At 36.4% G+C, this 21,619-nt stretch overlaps 1 protein-coding gene across 4 annotated transcripts in view; it reads right to left on the reverse strand.

Annotated features, from left to right (window-relative positions):
• Gria3 (glutamate ionotropic receptor AMPA type subunit 3) overlaps positions 1–21,619 on the reverse strand; it is a 356,081-nt gene that overhangs the window by 95,228 nt on the left and 239,234 nt on the right. For all 4 annotated transcript variants that reach the window (XR_015446824.1, XM_004860012.3, XM_004860014.3 and 1 more), the window contains exons 6-8: positions 10,074–10,235; positions 6,761–6,928; positions 2,351–2,455 (exon numbers count right to left, since the gene is read on the reverse strand). Coding sequence is in view for 3 of the 4 variants with exons in the window: in XM_004860012.3 (XP_004860069.1) it covers positions 2,351–2,455; positions 6,761–6,928; positions 10,074–10,235 (435 nt within the window). In the remaining variant the exon portion in view is untranslated. The remainder of the gene's footprint in view (positions 1–2,350; positions 2,456–6,760; positions 6,929–10,073; positions 10,236–21,619) is intronic.

Below are 21,619 nucleotides of genomic sequence, written 5' to 3' on the forward strand. Positions count from 1 at the left end.
AACTGTAGGAAACATGGGAGGTAGAGATAGGAAGCCAGTGATTATCCTGTAGATATGACACAAGATAGTTTATGTTCTGTGGTTTTATCAACTAAATTCCTAAAACAACTAAATTCCTACTTCAAGCCTAACTCAACTACTACTAAGATAGAAACAAACTAGTCATATAATAAAATTCAGCTATCAAGAAAGGTATTTTTCTAGTCTTTTTGGTGGGTGATTTGGCAAAATGGAAGGATTTCTATTTTTCAAATAATTTTTTGACTAAAACCATATGTACTTTGGAAGCTTCTGTTTAAATACTAACATGATATGTTTTTTGTATCCTAGGTAGTTCTTGCCTACCCTAAATTCATAAACATTTTCCCTTATAATTTCTCCTTAAAGTTTTATAGTTTTAGGCTTTCATATTTAGGTTCATAGATCTTTTCAAGTTATTTTTATGTATGGAAATAAAGGGTTGAGGTTAATTTTTTATATGCGGATACCAGGTGTTCTAGTGCCATTTGCTGAAAACACTGTCTTTTCCTCTGTTCTTGAATTGAGTTTATATTCTATAAAATGTTAATGTTAAATAATCTTTCAAAACTCCATGGACCATATATGTGTGGTTCTATTTCTAGATTTTCTGTTTTATTCCAATAATCTATAAGTCTTTCCTTACACCAACATTGCCTTGATTATTGTAGGTTTAGAAGAAGTCTTAAAATTAGGAACTAAACTTATTCCAGCTCTGTTTTTTTTTTTACTTTTCTAGGTCCTTTGTACTCCTATATAACTTTTAAATTTCAATATCCAATTCTTCATTTATAGCAAGTATACACAGACCTGAATTTTTATATATAACTTGTGTTTTCGAATCTTGCTAAATTCAAATACAAGTTTTAGGGTCTCCTAGAGATTTCTTAGTATATTCTCTGTAGATGATTATTTCATCTACATACAAAGATTTTGTTTCTACCTTGCCAATCCTATCCTAATTGTGTCATTTTAATGCTAGACTATTTTGGTTTGGGCCTACTTTTCAAAGTTTAACGGACAGATGAAGAGTAGGCATATCTGCCCTTGTTCCCCACCTTAAGGAGAAAGCATTGTATCTTTTCCATTCATATAAGGTGTTTTCGCTGGAAGTATGGAGTACATGTCTTTAATCTGTTGAGAAGGTTCTGTTCTACTTCTAGTCTCCTGATAGCTTTTAGCATGAACAGCTGTAGAATTTAGTCCAATACTTTTTCTCCAACTAGTGACAGGATCATATGGCTTTTTCCTTTCCTCTGTTAAAATGATGACTCTTGGGGGTGGATCTTCCAATGCTGAACCAACACTACCAGCCCTATAATAAAACCACTTTCTACATCCTGCCAGATCTGACTTCTAATAGTTTGTTTTATTAAACAAATTTCTATCTATGTTCATACTTTTTTCTTCTATTATCTTTATCCAGTTTTAGGATTAGCACAATGTTGATTTCCTAAAATGAGGGGAGAAGTGTTCCTTTTTTTTCCTGCTTTAAATGTTTGATATAATTTATCAGTTAAAATGTATATGATCCTGTTGTTGTCATATAGGTATGTTTTCAAGCTAGGAATATACTTTCCTTAATAGGTGGTGCTATTCAAATTTTATATTTCCTCCAGAGTTAGTTTCATTAATTTGTCTTCCAAGGTACTTCTTAGAAGTTGTCAAATTTATTTCAAAACAGACTTTTGAAATATGCTTTCTATATCCTTTTAAATTCTATAAAATCTGTGGCAATGTGTCCTAGGTCTTGATATTTTAATTTAAAAAATGTATAATTGGTATTGTGTAATAGGAAGTAAAGGTCTAAAGGAGCTGGGGAAGTGGGAGGAGTAGGGGAAAGGAAAGAAGGGAAAAGGAAAAATATGAGAAAAGGAAAAAAAAAGGAAACAAAATCTTTGCAAATAGGGAAGGGTGGAGGGGGTGAAGGGAGGGCAGGGAAAGGGGGAAAAAAATAAGAACCAAGGTACCCATGTAATGGTACAAAATCCCAATGATATATGCAACTGTATTTTATACCTAAAAAGTACCAATAAACTTTATGGGGGAAAAAATAAATACTAACATGATATAAAATTTGTGATTCCTTCCCTTTATTGTAAGAAGCTGTTAATACACTCACAAGTCTATCACTTTTGTAGGACCAGTCTTGAAAACTATCTTTTAAAATGGGTGAATTGATCCTTCTGATTACAAACAATTCTGTGCATCTTATCAATCAAAAAGGCAAAAGTCATGTGTGGGAGTTTGTGTTTCCTACCACCCATTTTCTTGAATCTGAGTAGTGTTACCTTCTGAGAGACTTCTTTGAACGCTTGTTTTGGTTACTCACTTTCCGAGAGCCAGTGACCTTCATTTCATACACATCGATGGTATAATTTGTCCTACGTCCATAAGTGTCAAACTGAATGTTTCCAGTCATTCCTTGTACTTGTACCTGTAAAAAGGAGAAATATAAAATGTTAAAATAGCACTGCATTCTTGTTTTGTATATCTTTGGGATGAAATCTACAGACAGATCTTGATATCACGGAGAATATTTTCCCAAATCATTGAGCTCTATCTACCAGATCAATTCTACACAGCTCTTCATTTCCTGTACAGTATTTCCTCAGTACGCCTTTTAGTTATGAAGCTTTGAGTGGATATGAGAGACAGCTACCTATATGATACAGTGAGAGCCCTACCACCACTTTTTCAAAGACCTGAAATTTCCATTAGTTCCATCTTAAGAATACCCTTCAGGCTATTCTCTGAACTAGATTAATACATTCTTCTAAATTATAAATTCCCTGGGGGCCATGGCTGTGTCTTACCTTAGTATTTCCAATACCTCAACATAATCTCATTTCAATAACATGAGCTCTGGAGCTCCTGGATTCATGTCCTAGCTTTATCACTTACTAACTGGTTGACTTTGGGTATATTCCTTAGTGCTTTCAAAAAGTCTCAGTGCTGTAATCTGTTGTATCCTTCAGAGTGGTTGAGAGGATTAAATGAGTTACAAATATGTAAGGTATAAAACAGTGTCTGGTGTGTACTAAGCATTGCAATATCTGCCGGCTATCTATGTTAATTATTATTATTAACCAAAAGGGATTTTTACTGTTTCTTAAATGGATTACATATTTGCCAGCTACTTCAGTGACTGGAATGAGCTTTACCTCTCAAAGGTACATATGCTAGGGTAAGAAAGCAGAGAGCTAAGCCGTGGAGGGAGAATCCCTACTGACAAAATTTGTTAAATGTGTCGGGTCAGGAATATGGTGCACTAGAGGTACTGGAAGAGAGGTACTGGAAGCCTAAACACTTGTTTGGGATGCCAAACACAGATTTTATATATTTCACAATATATATTTCCTGAGTCTGAGCCCAGTATTTTGAGCTAATAAGGGGCCACCTCTGTCGAATGGAGAGATTTCCTCATCTGTTTTACAGTTCAGACACTGGATGAAAGACCCTTTATAGATATGTCATTACTTGCATTACTCACCTAGCGAGTCAAGGTCAAAAGCTTTGCTTAAAAAAAAAAGAAGACGCCTTGTTTTCATGGGATGAAGGGGAGAATATGTTCTCCCTTCCTTATAGAAAATGACAAGCTGTGAAACAAGTCAGAGGTGGTATGGTAATGGGCTTGTACTGCTGAAGGGAAAATTGATGTCAAATGTTCAGGAACATTTTTTAAAGTGGAGAAAGCTTGCTCACCACCAATAGGAGACTGTGGAATTCCTGTGTCCTCTAATGTGATTAACTAAAAACAAGTCCATCTGATCCAACAAGCCTAAGCACTACTGTCGGCACTGGCTTGTGGAAAAAGTGAAATCACATTTCTAGTTAAATAAAAAAAGCTTAGTTGAGATAGAAATTACTTATCCAGTAAGATGGGACAGATGCATGAAAAGTTCTTCATATTCCATTTTGAACACTGAAATCCAGGAGAGGAGTTAGGCAGGACAGAGACAATGACATAGGAGATTATTAAGGAAACCCTTCATTACTGAAAATACTAAAGGCTTCTAAGTCTCACTAAGAATCATATACTTCTAGAGACTTGGCTTATTTGAATATGATTTATGAAGTGGAAAGTCAAGATATGTCTAAGAGATTTCAAACCCCATAATTTAAAATTTTGGTGAGGGTCAGGGATTTAGCTCAGTGGTACCGCACCTGCCTTGCAAGCTCAAGGTCGTGAGTTCGATTCCCAGTAACCCCCTGTCCCCCCAAAAATGTTTGGTGAGGAGAAGTAGAATTGAATGACCACTCAAAGAGAAATCTATTTTTTTTGTTTTTGGTTTTTTTGGTACCAGGGATCGAACTCGGGTCCTTGCACTTGCGCAGCAGGCGGCGAAACCACTGAGCTAACTCCCTGAGCCGAGAAATCTATTTTTAAGGTATTGAATGTCACTGACAGTTTTCCCAAAACCCATCTGCGATCCTTTCTTTAATTCATACCACCCTGTGTATCATCATATTTTAATCTCCTATGTATTTCTGGCTCCACAACTAGATTTGGAGCATCTCAAAATGACCGACATTCTTCTTCTGTAATCTCCAAAACTAACACAGTGTCTGGGATATTGCAAGTGTTCAATACATCTTTATTAAACAAATATTAATAAGTTAGGAGCTGTGACAGATATCTCAGCAAAGTATGCTCAAGCTCTTCTTGAACTATTTGCAGATTGTGAGGAGAATGGTTACCCATTTTCAAGTGGCTTTAAGATATTTTAAAGCATTGGTTTACATATTAACAATTTAAATGTGCACTCTTTTCATCTTATTTTTGTTATTATTTTTGCATCTTATGTTTGTTACTAATATGGAGGCTGATACATAGTCATAGGTGCTCAATAAATATTTATTGAATGAATGATGTGACTATATATTCATCAAAATAGTCCCTTTAGGTGTCTCTATCAGGCAACAACTTTGTTTGCTAGATTTCTTTGATGAAAGAGAATGATTTACTGTGAAACAGCGATGTGCTAGTGACATGACAGATGCTTCTACATCATGCAATCTCATTTTTAATTAGCTCAAGTAAAAAAGAGATTTCTTTTAATGTAGTACAACATTTAGTACTTAGAGCAACCTAACCTGCAGTTCTTCTGAATAGTGTGGTTTTACTTGGGCACTTTTGGAAACGCTTCATGCTTTCCAGACCCTTTGGAACAATAAAAAAGACTGGCCTGTAGGAAACGGTGAAAGATCTTTCTGCTTGAGTGTTGGAATCATTAAAGCCTAGGGAAGAAAGTTACTTACCTAGCTTATAGCTTGAGCTTTATCAGTGAGCTAGACATGCAGGAAATTTTATGTTCAATAGTGTGATCAATCTCATTTTTTTCTAGCCAAATTAATTTTTCATTCTTTATTCTAGTGGCTAGCTTTCTACTTGGGGAAGGTAGTTTTTGTGCCATGAATGGATAGTCAATTGGAGATGCTGGCTCTTGCACCTTGAGGTTTTGTTGATGAAAAATTCTTTTGATTAACTCTGAGGGAGTTCTATATTTCACTCACCAATATATTTCACCTGACAATACAAATCTTATAACTGCTCTGAAGGTTGAATTTAATTAACTACTCTTGAAAATTGTGCAGTGCTTGCTACCTCCATAAAACTACACTTAGGGCATTTGTTAGGGAACTGACATAATGACATAAAAACCTACATGATGGGAGAATGAGTCATATCTCTTTCTTGGAGAGAGACACAGGGCTACTAACCCCTTTTGATTGAATGCTTCCAACTTGGCAAATTTAAGGCAGCAGTAAGAGAGCCAACTACATAAAATGATGTATGTTATGAGGCCATTACAAATTCTTGGTTACTGGGTTGTGAGGATTATCTTATCATTGTCTATCCCTTTATTCATTTGGATGTCCCAAACATCATGATAATTAAGTAGAAAGAAGAGATTCTTGTACTCTTGAAGGCTCATTTTAATGTATGCAGGCACATGTGGCAGGCATAAAGCAAAATATTCAGGAAAGAGCTCTTGCTTGGAAATCTGCAATGAATGGGTGATGCTGCTTCTTGTGTAAATAATGGAATCTGTTCAAAGGACACTGCTTGAAGCCTTAAATGATCTCCTACCCAGTAAATACTAAAAACAAGTGACCTATTTGATAGTCTAGCCATTGAATCCTTGTACTTTTCTTTAGGCTTTTTCTTTGTGGTATTGGGCAAAAGCCTTTAGGCCTAGAAATGTATCATGTTCTTCCATTCTATCATGCAGAATAGTACGATTGTTCTTTCTGACAACAAAATACTATCACACTGGCTCAGTTCCACAGTCTATTCAGGCAAGTAATTTGTCTGATGTGGCCAAGGATGCTGTTGTCTTTTGTAATGTCTGTCTTGGTTAGGAGCTTCTTATAAAATATCACAATCTCAATAAGAGATGTCATATTTCTGGAACATTTGAATTTTTGAAGCTATTTACATATTCAAGATGTAACTGTTGGGGCTTCTGAATTTCATTTACTATCTGTACTACAACCCAGGACCAAAGATTCATTTGCTATAAATTTACCATTTTTTCAGACCTCAAGATTGAACCCCCTATGTTTAGATTTCTAGATCTCTATGAATAAATATCTATGTTCACCTTGTCCATATACTATGAGATTCTACAGATTCTGATTCTATTCTTTTTAGTATGTCTTCTTTCAATACCGAGGTCTCAGTTTTTGAGTGTCTTTATAAGACCCCTCCACATCAATACCCCACTGTGGTCTTTACCATTTTCAGAGCTCTCTCAATATCAATTCCTTGACTCCAGGGCACAGCAGGATTTGCTAAGCAGTCTCCAGCACTGCCTCTTCGGGAAACATCCACTCGCTGTCTCCTCAGGTAGCGAAAAGCTTCTGCTATGACCAGTATTGCATCGTGTGTCAATGCAGATGTATACTGAAACAGATGCATGGAAAACAAGATATCATGACAAATGACATTCTCAAAACTTGCCTTGTTCCTTATAATTTTCACTCCTCTCCACCTCTTTTTCTATGAAGTTACCATCCTAATTATTTGAGTCAAGAGATCTCTCTGGGTGAGCCTGACTTTGATTCATTCTGGAATGGTGCTTCTTACCTCATGTATGTATGTGTTATTAAGATGGAATGGCTCAGGGGAATCTCTCTCCGGCTCTCAATATCGTGTTTCACATTGAGTGAGTGACTACTTTGTAGGTGGACAGATGCATGTGAAGTTAAAGGATGGCATCTATAGATTGAAGAGGAAACGGCATATCCGAAAGCAAGACTGGGTTATTGCTGTTTGTGATAGAAAAATTCAGATCTGATGTTTACTTAGGGGAAAATGGAAATAGCTAAGTTAGACAGCTTGAAATTAATTTGGAGGGAAACATTAATCATTTCTGTTTGGACCATGTTTCTACTGAGCTAGGACCTCTAGCCAGCAATAAATCAGTTTTTGTTTCCTGGGGGCTGGGTAGCAAAAACCAAAGCTGGTTTTCAATTGTAGAAAATTGCAATTGTTAGTGAGTTTTAAATCTGATAACATTGACAATTTGTAGGCAATGCTTCATGATGTTACCTCTTTCAGGTCAAAACACTTATTTCCTATTCCTTGGATATATTGATATGCTCTGCTAGGAATGAGGCCAGTCACTTAATATAGGAGATATGATTATCTGCAATTTGAAATGGTGAATTCTTTTTCACCAAACTAATCAACATAGTCTGATTAAGGGGCCTATTTTTTAAGGGTGGCAAATACTGGTAGGATATAGAATCTTGGTGAATTATTTTAACGGAGCAAAATGCCCAAAGGTGAGTTCTCTCTTTCTGTCGTATGTCAAAATACAATTGGGAGTGAATATGTTGTTGTCTATACAAATATCAATTTACTTTTCTGACTTTTATCATGTTACTTTTTCTTTGAGAAACAAATCATCAAGTATGACTATAAGAGGGGATGTATGTTCTTTCATGGAGAAAAATCTGTGTTTCTCCTAGGATTGCATAAAGCCAGCATAGCTGGCTTTTTTTTTTCTTTCTGGCCAACTGCATAAATTGTCAGCAATCTTAATGTAGTCCTTCCTAAGACATGCCAAAATAGCTATTTAATTTTCTACTTTATTCAGTTTCTACTTGCCCATGCATGAGAATGCCCCAACTGGAAAAAAAATCCCAAAGTGGAAAGCTTATAAAATATTGTGCAAATGAAGCCCTGGGATTTTAATCTCTAGACAATTTTATTTCCTAATAAAAATATTGTACATAAGTTTTTTTCAATTTTCATTAATGGGTTTCATTTTGACAGATTCATACCTGCACATAATATACTTTGATCCTTTTCACCATCCCCATGTGTTTTTAACTGGCATTTTTGTCTGATTGATTCAGTGAAGGTTCTATAATAACTAGTCCTAAGCAAAACTAATCTGAGAGTTGTAACTATTTGTATAAACATTCCATTTTCTTGAGTTATTTGAAGGGTTTTAATTGAAAACCTGAACATTTTTTTTCTTAGCAGGTTCTAGAATTTTACATTACACATATCAGCTGTTATGTATCAATGGATAATCCAGAACTGAGATAGTCTTAGATCTCTTTTCAACAGGCTTTACAAGGTCAGAGAAGGAATAAATTACCCTGTGGTATCCATTTCATAGTTTTTATACTTGTTCACATTTTTGTGTCTAACACAGTGCCTAATACATTGTATTAAAATATTGAAGACACAAATTTCTTCTATTACCTACTAAATCTGAGGATCACAATGCAGTGTGGACAGGCAGTTTTATGAAAATCTAAATTTAGTGTGAGGATAAATATCAATTTAGTGTATTAAAAACACTTTAATTAGAAAAAATTTCTCACTGGGATTGTGATCATATTTACTGAACCAAAGTAGGACACCTGATCTAATCATGGGGCAGAGTGTTTTAAAAAAAGGACCATCCTGGATAAATCTGGCATGTATAATCGCTGCAACCACAGGGTAAACAGTTAACTAGTGAGTGATGTAACTGAATTTAAAAATTATGCTTAACTCACAACTTGTCTAAACCAGTTGTATAAAGTGCAGTCTCACGATGTGACTCATTTAGGGTGGACCTGTATAGATAGTACAGAATGTATCTCCTTTGTGGTCTGTGTTCCCTACGGTTCTTCCCGTTTCTATTCTTGCCAGGGAGGAAGGATGTGAAAATGAGTATCTTGAAACCATGAGAAATGAGATCTTTCTTTTGTTAAGAGAGAGTTTGACTCTATTTGATCTCTCAACTTGTATCATATCCGTGGTGCATACTTTTATTGTAGCAGGAAGGAAGAATTTAAAGTCAGTTGTTTCATGCTTGAATCAATGCACTGAGGGAACAAGTTACTTAAAAATACATTTGAGAGATCCTTTGTGTAACATGAAAAATTTCCCTCTAATTTATCTGTTTTAATTCCTAAGTTTTAAATAATAGAATTTCTAGCCATAGGGGAGGATGTATGAAAGATGTGCATTATAAACATGACTTTCTGCTTTTAATATTCTTATCTTGATTTTGTGAAAATGAGCAACTTAAGTAAACTAATTATTTTACAGATACTTTTGCAGTATGCAGGAAAACATTTCTGATATATATACATATATATATATCTCACATCCTCTACATTAGAGCCTAATTCACTTGGGTATTCTGAGATGCATGGAACTTATTAACACAAAGCAATCACATAAATAATGTAAAATCTAATTTTCTTTTTCAGACTTTCAATCTTCCTTACCTATTCCCACTGCCTCCACCCTTTGCCTGGCTCAGGTTCTTTAATACTATAGATTATTATTAACATATTACAAATGAAATTCATTTCAAAATTTAAGTCAACTCATTCCTGAACACTAGATCTTAAAGATCTCATTCTGGGTTGTTCAGATGTCAAATGCAATAGCATCATCTGCTGTTGTTTTCATTTAGCCTCTTTAAATCAGTTCTGAGGAAAACCTCATGATCACAGGATGATCATTAGTATGTAGAGGCCATACAAAAATGCTTTGAAAAGCCTGCCTTAGGGTTGTACATGCCATGGAACCTTACCTTTAGTGGTGCGTTTTTGGCTTCAGGGAATTCCCTTTCATCCAGCCTCACCCAGCGTTGTATGAACTGTTGAACCATAGGGTTTTCGTTGTTGACAATCTGGAAACCTGTAACGTTGGCTCCCCCATGCATGACTCTTTCCAGTAAAATGTCGGTAAAACCCTGAAAAGACATTTAAAGGGAATGATGATTGTAGAAGATCATATATTCTTATGCACTGTACTTGTTAGAGTGCTAAAGATGAGATAAATTTCCTTTCCTAGGATCGTTTATTAGCAATCAAAAAAGCCTTGGATTTGATGGAGCGAATATACATTCTTCCATTTTAGTGCTTGGGGCTTTATTTAGTGTAGCTGTTGCATGGACAAACATAAGTGCCAACTTCAAGCAAACATTTTGTTTCATTTACCTCATATTCAGTCTTTATTGAGTACAAATATAATGCTTTGTGTAACTGGAAAATGTTGAAGAGTTTAACCCTAATGAAGACTATAAAAATCTTCTCTTCAGCTTAACATGCCAAACACAGCAAATCGAGTAATATTGTAGTGATGAATACTTTAGATGTTTGTGATTCACAGAAATACCAATGAGCAAAACTGACAGCTTGGTTGTATATAATGGTACAAAACCCAGGGTATGTCTCACATGTGTCCATAAATGAGTCTTAACATCTGCATAGTATCTCTCATTTTCTTCTTAACTTGCTCTGGTTACCATTGGGTGTCTTGGCCACCTAAGTCTCTTGAAGTAGTCTCCCCAGGGTTCACACTTAAGCCATCTCCACCTGGCTATTGCCAGCTCCACCTGGTATTACTGTCTTCTGGGACACTTCACCCTGTCTCTTGCTCATTGATGCAAATGCATGAGGATACTCAATGGGCTGAAGCCAGCTTTCTGTTTGTACAGAAATGAGAAGAATTTTGTCTCCTTTGTTTAGATTTTAGATTCCTTTCACTATTTTTATATAAAAACTTCAAATATAAATAAAATTTGAAAGAAATGTACATGAACACTGTTATGGCTTGTATCTAGATGTCCCCTCAAAGCCTCATGCGGTCATAGATAGGGCTTTTTGGAGGTATCTGGATCTAGAGTGTGTGCTGTAGGGATTAAGGATGTGATGCTGGGATTGATTCATGGTGTGATGCTAGGATTAAGGGTGCCTCACCTGGGTGTGGATGCTAGCTGCTCAAAGGACCAGTAGCCTGGAGAGAATATAAGGGACAGGAAGAGGGCTGCTGTTGTTGCTTGCTGCTGCTGCTGCTTATTTGCTACTTTGCTACCTTCTGCCTGCCATGGACTGTTTCTCCTCTGTGACACCCCTCTGCCATGCCAGCCTGCCTTGGAGCCAGCCAACTATGCACTGCTACTTCTGCAAACTGTGAGCTACAATATATTTTTCCTCCTCTAGCTTTGGGTGCTGGGTATTTTGTCTCAGAAACAAGAAAAGTAAGGCAAACACTCATATAGTCACTACTCAGGTTCTACTATGAATATTTCCCTATCAATCCATCATAAAATTTCATTTTTGGAGTGCATTTCAAAGTAAGTTGCAGACATTAGTATACTTTAACCCTAACAACTTCATCACATATACCACTAACTAGCACAAACTTTGTTAGTGCACAGTTCTTTTTTTTTCTTCTTTTCTTTTTGAGGCAAACTGTATATCCAATGAAATATAAACATTTTAAATAAACCCCTCAGTGAATTTTGATAAATGTATATACTTGTATTTTCCAAATCTTTATCAATTCTTTAAAATTGTTTTTATTCTAAACGTATTTTATTGAAGTACAAAAATCATATAGAAGACTGTACAATAATTTGATGATTATTTACAAACTGAACCAGTGAATGTAACCGATATGCAGAAGCTTCTCTTGTGTGCCTCTCCCATAGCCACTCCCCTGGTTTCTTTAATTTTATATTTTGTTAACATGAATAAGAAGATGGCCTAAGAAAATATTTTAATTAAATAGCTTTTTCAGCTATTATTTATAACACTTTTCCTCTTCCTCTCATAAGTGGCTTATGACTCAAAGGAGATTGGTCAAGGAGCCAATAGTTTAATTTGAAACACAGAATTATTTCTCTTTTATGATAACCACAAAGTGTTTTAAAAATAAATATTGATTTGTTATGATCTGTTTTCTCCTTCATAAGAGAAACTAAGATGCAGTGTTTTCTCCCACTAGTTACCTCTATACTAAAATAATCTGAGTAGCTAGCTTGTGTATATAAAAGTCTAGCAGTGGGTACTATTGGAATTTAACTCTGTTACTCAACTCCCCATTCCACAAGTATAAATAAAAGTAAAAAATAGAGTTTTCTTCATTAAATCATTACTGTATCAAACCATATTCGGTGGTTAACAAATACTACACAAGAATATTGATCAAGTTCCCTTTGCCTGATGTTATGTGTGAAGGTTAGGTTCTCTGGTGCTTGACTTGACTTTAAAAGCCTAGGATGAATAACTGGAGCCCCCTTCCTTAAGAAAAAGGGTCTGAGAATGCTTCTGTCACCAACCTGGCCCCTGGGGCCAATGATGACAAGAAGCACTACATTAGCAGTATTTTTCATGTCGATAAGAATCACACTTCTCTTTGCTTTCAACCTCTGAAAAGTTAAAATGACAATAGAATTAACTAAAGAGAAAGAGGGAGAAAGGGTTTCTGAACTCTCAATTCTGCCTTAAGCCCTAGGAGCCAGATTTTTCTCTCAGTCACTTCTATTGACTCCCAGGAAGCTTCCCCTCATTACATCAACATCACATATTCCTACTTTGGTGTTTTCTTCTCAAATATAAGATAAACATATTATAGTTTGAAAACACCTTTTTAGGCACACTTATCTCTCTACCACACTTCAATGATGGCACTGAAGATCTTGAAGTTTCTCAATCAACTTGTGTTTTTTAAAAATTTTATTTTATTGGTACATTTTAGGTATACAATATAATGACATTCAGCATTGGAAATTTGCACCTTTACATAATCTCTCTTGGTTCTTATTTTTCCCCCTTCCCCTGCCCTCCCTTCAACCCCTCCATCCTTCCATATTTGCAAAGACTTTGTTTCCATTTTTCATTTTCTCATATTAACTGCAATCCCTTCTTTCCTTTCCCTTACCCCTCCCACTTCCCCTTTGCCCCTTTTCTTCCTATTTCACATTATCTATTATGCCTTTTAGCCTTATTTACACTTTCAGTTTCTCACACTAGAGAAACTATTCAGTATTTACAGATGTGTGTCCTGTTTATTTCACTTAAGAGTATAACTTCAATGTGCATCCCTTTAGCTATAAATGTCTCTAGTTTCTCATTTTTATGGCTGAGTAGTATTCCATTTTATAAAAAAAACACATTTTCTTTACCCAGTCTCCAGCTGATGGGCATTTGTGCTGCTTCCAAGTTTTAGCTATTACAAATTGTGCTGTTATAAACATGGGTACATATATATCACTGTGGTATGATTCTTTTAATTTGTTGCGGAAGATACCCAGCAGGGGAATAGCTGAGTCAAATGGGACTTCCAGTCCTAGTTCTTTGAGGTATCTCCATACTAATTTCCACAGTGGTTCCACCAGTCTATACTTCCACCAGCAGTGGAGCAGGGTTCCTCTTTCCCCACAGCCCCACCAACATTTGTTATTGGTTGATTTCATGATAGCAGCCATTCTTTCTGGAGTGAGGTGGAATCTCAGCTTTGATTTCATTTGCATCTCTCCAATGACCAGTGATGTTGGACATTTTTTCATATGTTTATTTGCTATTTCTATTTCTCTGTCTGAGAAATGTCTGTTCATTTCAGATGTCCATTTTTGAGTTGGGTCTTTAAATTTGGGAGGTCTGATTTTTAAAAGTACTTTATAGATTTGAGATGGTAGACCTTTGAGGAATAGCAGGTGAAAATTTTTTCCCACATTGTAGGTTGTCTCATCACACTGTTGGTGGTTTCTTTTGCTGTGCAGAAGCTTTTTAATAAGAAGAGATTCCACTTTTTGATTGTTTGTGCTAGTTCCCCGGGCAACTGAGGCTTTGTTCATAAAATCTTTTCATACATCAGTGTCAAGAGTTCTACCTAACCTCTGTTCCAGGCTATTCATCATTTCTATTTTAATATTTAGATCCTTAATCCATTTTAATTTTAGTTTAGTGCATGGTGAGAGATATATGTCTAGTTTTAATCTTTGGCAAGTTGGAACCCAATTTTTCAAGCAGCATTTATGAAAGAGGCTATCTTTCCTCCAGTGAGGATGTTTGGCTCCTTTATCGAAGATGAGATGACTGAGTGTGCCTGGAGTTGTTTCTGCATCTTCTAATCTGTTCCACTGGTCCTCAGTTCTGTTTCTTTGCCAGTACCATGCTGTTTTTATCACAGTAGCTTTCTAGTATAGTTGCAGGTTGGGGATTGTGATACCCCCTGTCATGTCACTGTTACCTAGAATTGCTTTTGCTATTCTAGGCCTCTTCTTGTTCCAAATGAAGTTTTGGATTGTTTTCTCAAGGTCTGTGAAGTATGCTGCTGGGATTTCAATTGAGATTGCATTGAATCTATATAGCAGTTTTGGAAGTATGGCCATTTTCACTATATGGATCCTTCCTACCCAGGAGCAAGGGATGTCTTTCCATTTTCTGATATCATCTTCAATCTCTCTTTTCAGAGTGCTATAGTTTTCAGAGAAGAGGTCTTTGATTTCTTTCATTAGCTTGATTCCTAGGTATTTCAGTTTTTTTGGATGCTATCATGAAAGGAATTGTTTGCCCTATTTCTGTCTCAGTGAGTCTGTTGTTCATGTAGAGGAAGGCTATTGATTTTTGTGTGTTGACCTTGTATCCAGCTACTTGACTGAATTTGGTTATTAAGTCTAGAAGACTTTTGGTGGAGTTCTTGGGGCCTTCTATATAGAGTATCATGTCATCTTCAAATAATGACAATTTAACTTCTTCATTTCCTATCTTTATTCTTTTTATTTCTTTCTCTTGTCTAATTGCAGTGTCTAATGTTTCCAAAACTGTATTGAACAAGAGTGGTGATAGTGGACATCCTTCTCTTCTTCCTGACTTTAGTGTGAAAGATTTCAGTTTTGACCATTTAGTATGATATTGGCTATTGGTTTTTCATAGATGGCTTTTATCAGTTTGAGGTAGAGACCATTTATTCCAATTTTTTGTAGGGTTTTTATCATAAATGCATGTTGGATTTTGTCAAATGCTTTTTCTGCGTCTATGGAGATGATCACATGGGTTTTGACCTTGGCTCTATTGATATAGTGTATTACATTTATTGATTTGCATATGTTAAACGATCTCTGCATCCCTGGGATGAATTCCACTTGGTTAGGGTGTATGATTCTCTTGATGATCTTCTGTGTTCTAGTTGCCAGTATCTTATTAAGGATTTTTGCATCTATGTTCATTAGTGAGATTGGCCTATAGTTCTTTTTTGGGTTGGGTCTTTCTCTGCTTTGGGGATCAAGGTGATGCTTGCTTCCAGGAATGAATTTGGGAGTATTGCTTCCCTTTCAGTTTCGTTAAAGAGTTTCAACAGTAGTGGCAGTAGTTCCTCTCTAAATGTCTTGGAAAATTCAGCAGTGAAGCCATCAGGACCCAGGCTTTTCTTGCTAAGTTTTTAATTATGTTTTCAAGTTCATTGATTGATATTGGGTTGTTTAGAATTTTTAGGTCTTCTTCATTCAACTTTGGTAATTCATATGTATCTAGGAATCTGTCATTTCTTCTGTGTTTTCCATCTTATTGGGAAGTTGGTATTGATGATCCTGTGGATTTCTGCTCTGTCTGTTGTAATTTCACCCTTTTCATTCCTAATTGCATGGATTTGGGCCTTTTCTTTCCAATCAACTTGTGTTTTATGACATTCTTACCTTGGAATGAGTTCTGACAAACTTGAGACTGGAATTAGCCAGATGTGCTTGCAGTATGATATGTACCCACAGCCACCCAAATGACATCATAGACAGATCACGTCAACCTGTTTTTCTGGCTAGCAAGACCTTCACACCACCAGCTTCTAGAGAGCACCCTGAAAACGTATCAGGAAATTTGGGCAGAAAGCACGACTATAGCCCCATTGACAAAGACAGCAGAAGTGAGGTGAAAGAAGAAAGGAGGTAACAGGTATTTGGGAGATAGAAGAAGAGATCTCGTTGCTAAATGGCAAGAGTTGCTTGGCTTCTGCTCCTACTTCTATCTCTATTTCTTTATGTACATTTTTTATGTTCACAGCAATCTTGTGTCATATTCTATGGCTTGAATGTCAGTCTGGTGCCCAGCATTTAGATGCAGCAATCCACGGTCCTCAAGGTTGAGATAAGTGAAGATGGATTTTCCCTAAATCCTCTGAATTGGTAGGATGATGGAGGTTAGAAGAGAATTAGGGTTAAGGCAGGGAGCTTGAATTATCCTTCTCCTGTACTCTCTTGATTTAAGGCATTTCACCTGTCCATAGCCTCTTTTTAGATTTCCTCTTTAGGTTGGTGAACAACAGTCCTCAAGGTGGTCACATTGAAGAGAAGTCTCTTAAAACCTCTCAATAGAGGGCCAGGGATTTAGTTCAGTAGTGCTGCCACTACCCAGCAAGTGTAAGGTCCTGAGTTCGATCCCCGGTACCAAAAAACAAAACAAAATCAAAACACCCTTCAATAGACTCTAACATAAAAGAGATGATTACCAAACATATGGATGGTAAAAAGGAAGAATAAAAGGGTGGAGTGGAGGTCAGGGGTAGAAGAATGGAAGTTAGGAGAGAGGAGATAGCTGAAGAGATTTTCCTGGATCCTACAGCTCTGTCTCCTACATGTATTTCACTTTTGAGAATGTGTTTTTAAAAATTTTATTTGTAGAACATGTTTCTGGAGTCTATTGTCATATACAGCCATAGTTGACAAAGTAGGCTGTGAGTTGAGGCATGAGACTAACCACCACCTCAGTGAAATAACACAAAAAAGCTGACAGGCAAACACATAACAGGTAGATGGGAAATAAGAAAGGGGAGAGTGGGCAGGGGAATTAGCTCAGTGGTTCCACTGCCTGCCTTGCAATCACAAGGTCCCTAGTTCAATCTCTGGTACCAAAAAATAAATAAATAAATAAAAGAAAGGGGAGAGTAGGAGGAATGGAGAATGTAAGAGATGAGTACTGCATAAAAGGCAAATGTTAGGTTCTTCCTCATTTGCTAACCAAAATTAAAACACTACACTTTTCCATCATGTATTGTCAGATTTTTAGTCATTGAGCTGAACACAAACAACCGTCATGGCATTTATATCCAGTAGTCCACAAATCCCTGAAACCACTGTAAAGACATTAAAATTGAATAGGAGACATGTATAAAAAGGGGAATAAAATGGTGGTGCCAGGGAGGGTCATGGTGGGATGACAGAAATTAGGAGAAAATTTCTGATACAGGGGAGAAGTTGGCTGGTTACTGGCTCACTTGATCTACCCCTGTGATTAATTTATGGCATTTTCTTTTTCTATAACTCTTTCGAGAACTTCTTGATTGGCTACACAGAGACCTTTAAGGGAGAATACTGAGGCTGAGTCTGTCTAAAGACTTTGTACAGGCATCAATGCAAAAGAAGTGACCTCCAAAAGTTTAAATGATAATGGGGAAAAATAATAGGTGACAAGTGTAGAAACTGAGTAAGGCTACAAGTTCAGGCTAGAAGTGGCAGAGGAGGTGAGCCAATCCCAGCACCCAGGAGGAGGCTCCTGGGCCTCCATTCCACTGCTCCCAGTGCAAAGGAGGTGAGCTGAGTGGGCACCAGCAGCACCCCCCCCCGTTGGAAATGAGAAGACACATAAAGAAGCCTCAAAACCAGACTTCCAGGTCACCTAGAGCAACCCCAAAAGGAAACAAGATGGAGCAATCTGATGCTCAACCACCTGGACTTCCTGAAATGGCAACAAAAGAGGATCTGGAAAAAATGAAATCAGAAATAATTTCTCAAATATCAGCAGAGATTGTGCCCATAGTGCAAGACATGATTAATAAATCTAGAGAGGACACAGATAAAAAAAATAGAGGAGCTGAGGAACATGATGGAATCCCAACATAGGAAACAAATGGAATCCATAAAACAGATGCAAACAGATTTCCAGGAGATTAAAAACTCCATTGAAAGCTTACGCAGCTGAACGAGCCAATGTAAGGACAGAATTTCAGATATAGAAGATAAGATTGCAATTAGTGACCAGGAAAAGAAAAATGTCTTTAAAATTATAAGGAACCACGAGAAATCAATCCAGCAGCTGCTAGATGATGCAAAGAAGAATAACATTAGACTGATCGGAGTCAATGAAGAAACAGGAGAGAGTGCAGATGACATAAAAAACTGTTCACAGAAGTGATGGCAGAAAACTTCCCAAGGAGGGGAAAAGAACTTGACATACACATAAGTTAGGCATACAGGACTCCAACTAGCCTTGATCAAAAAAAATCCACACATAGGCATATAATAATTAGGATTCCAGAAACCCAACAGAAGAACAAAATTCTACAGGGAGTTAAAGAAAGAAATCACGTACAAGGGAAAGCCCATCAGAATCACAGCAGACTTCTCAATGCAAACCCTCAAGGCAAGAAGAGCTTGGAGTGATGTATTTCAAGCCCTAAAGGAAAACAACCTCCAACCCAGACTGATGTACACTGCAAAACTATCTTTCAAAATTGATGGAGAAATAAGATACTTTCATGACAAAGAGCACTTTAGGAACTTCATGAATACTAAACCAGCACCCAAAAAATTTTAGATGATATCCTAGGAAAAGGCAATGAGGATCACAACCCCAGGAAGCACAGCAGAATGAATCTGTTGGGCACGACAAGAAATTAAATGCAAAGGTGGAGAATCCAACACAAAGAAAGTCATGACAATGATAAGTCAATATGTATCAGTTATAACCATCAATGTTAATAGTCTCGATTCACCAATAAAAAGAAACAGACTGGCAGAATGGGTCAAGAAGCAAGATCCAACAATATGCTGCATACAAGAAACACACTTAATTCAAAAACAAACTCATAGACTGAAAGTTAAAGAGTTGAAAACAGTACTCCATGTGACAGGAACCTCCCCCCCTCCAAAGAACGCAGGAGTAGCTATCTTCTTTGCAGATCAAGTGGATTTCAAACCAAAATCTGAACCAGTTCTGGTCCCAAGAATTTCAGATAAGGGACAGTCAACTTGTATGTACAAATCCATTGTGAACATGTGTTTTCATTCCTCTTAAGTAAAAACTTAAGAACAGAACTGTTGGTTCTTAACAGTAATACGAATAATTTCTGTATTGTTTTCCAAAATTGTTTTATCATTTTGTATTCACAGTATGAGCATGATAACTGGTTCACACCTAAACTGACATCTGTTCTTTTAAAACTTTTAACTTCATCTCCCTAATGAGGGTCTAATATGATCTTGTTATTGTACTGATTAGTATTTTTCTGATTCTAGTGTTGCACACCTTTTCTTGTGCTGTACTGGCTATTTATCATCTTCTTGTGTCTACTTTTTTGTATAAAAATGTTTACTGACTAGACAAGTCTCATATAACTAATTACACGGCTTGTTATAATTGTGTGGTAAGCAGAAAAATGTAAATTTAGTTTTATTCAACAAACTAACATACATGTTTTGGTCCCTTTTCGTCCTCTTTTTTCTTTTTTCTTTTTTTCTTCTCGTTAAGTAGGATAAGTTCTGAGCATCGAAAAGAAAAGTCTAGAGATGCAGCCAGATCTTGGCAAAGCAAAGAGTGTGAAGTATTTTATGAGCTTGCTCATCAGTTGCCACTTCTCTATAATGTGAGCTCACATCTTGATAAGGCTTCTGTTATGAGGCTTAACATCAGTTATTTGCGTGTGAGAAAACTTCTGGATGCTGGTAAGTTATTTTATATGAGTATAATAGGCCTTCCTCCTCTTGTGCCTTTTCAGGTGATCTGGATTTTGAAGATGAAATGAAAGCACAGATGAACTGCTTTTATTTGAAGGCTTTGTTATGGTGCTCACTGATGACGGTGACATGATTTACCTTTCTGTCAGGGATGATTTTTATCCAAGACGTGCCCAGACACCCAATCTCCATGTACTATTTAATTTCCTTTATTCTCTTGTCTTGGCTCCATTTCGGGACAGAGAGGAAAACAGGTGCCTCAGAGCGGCCGCGGTCGGACCCGCAAACCCACGGGCAGGACCCGGCTCCCCTCCTGCTCTGGCCTGCAGGTCCTGCATTGTGTCTACTTTTTAATTGGGTTGTCTATTAATGAGCTGTAAGTGTTCTTCATATATTCTGGTCATAGGTTATATGTATTATAAATATGCTCTGGTTAAAGACTACTTTTCATTTTCTTGATGTCTTTTAAAGTTCTAAATTTTGATGGAATCTCATTTATCAATTTTTTTCTTTTATACATCATGTTTTTTGTTTCCTAGGAAATTATTGCTTACCCTAAATTCATGAACATTTTGCCTTATAATTTCTTCTTAAAGTTTTATAGTTTTAGTCTTTCATATTTAGGTTTATAGATCCTTTCAAGTTAGCTTTATGTATGGAAATAAAGGGTTGAGGTTAATTTTTTTACATACAGATAACAGGTGTTCTAGTACCATTTGTGGAATACACTATCTTTTCCTCTTCTCTTGAGCTGAATTTATGTTCTATAAAATGTTAATGGTAAATAATCTTTCAAAACTCAGTGGACCATATATGTGTGGTTGTATTTCCAGATTTTCTGTTTTTTTCCAATGATCTATGTCTTTCCTTATGCCAACACTGCCTTGATTACTATAGCTTTAGAAGAAGTCTTAAAATTAGGTAATAAGGGCCAGGGATTTAGCTCAGTGGTTCTGCCACCTGCCTCGCAAGCTCAATGTCCTGAGTTTGATCCCCAGTACCAAAAAAAATAAATAAATTAGGTAATAAATGTCTTCCAACACTGTTTTTTTTTTCTTTTTACTTTTCTAGGTCCTTTGTACTCCTACATAACTTTTAAATTTCAATATCTAATTCTTCATTTACAACAGGTATACACAGACCTGAATTTTTATATATACCTTGTGTTTTCTAATCCTGCTAAATTCAAATACAAGTTCTAGGGGCTCCTAGAGATTTCTTAGTATTTTCTCTGTAGATCATCATTTCTTCTACATATAAAGATTTTACTTATATCTTGCCAATCCTATGCTAATTGTTTCTTTTTATTGCCAGACTATTTTGCTTTGGGCCTATGTTTCAAAGTTTAATGGACAGTGAAGAGTACGCATATCTGCCCTTGTTCCCCACCTTAAGGAGAAAGCATTGTATCTTCTCCATTCATATAAGGTGTTCTCACTGGAAGTATGGAGTACATGTATTTAATCTGTTGAGAAGGTTCTGTTCTACTTCTAGTCTCCTGATAGCTTTTACCATGAACAGCTATAGAATTTAGTCCAATACTTTTTCTCCAACTAGTGACAGGATCATATGGCTTTCTCCTTTCCTCTGTTAAAATGATTACTTTTGGGGGTGGATCTTCCAAT

This window comes from Heterocephalus glaber, unplaced genomic scaffold (genome assembly GCF_053883595.1).
Source record: "Heterocephalus glaber isolate CG9 unplaced genomic scaffold, H.glaber_assembly_v1.0 deba00001729, whole genome shotgun sequence".
NCBI lineage: Eukaryota > Metazoa > Chordata > Mammalia > Rodentia > Bathyergidae > Heterocephalus > Heterocephalus glaber.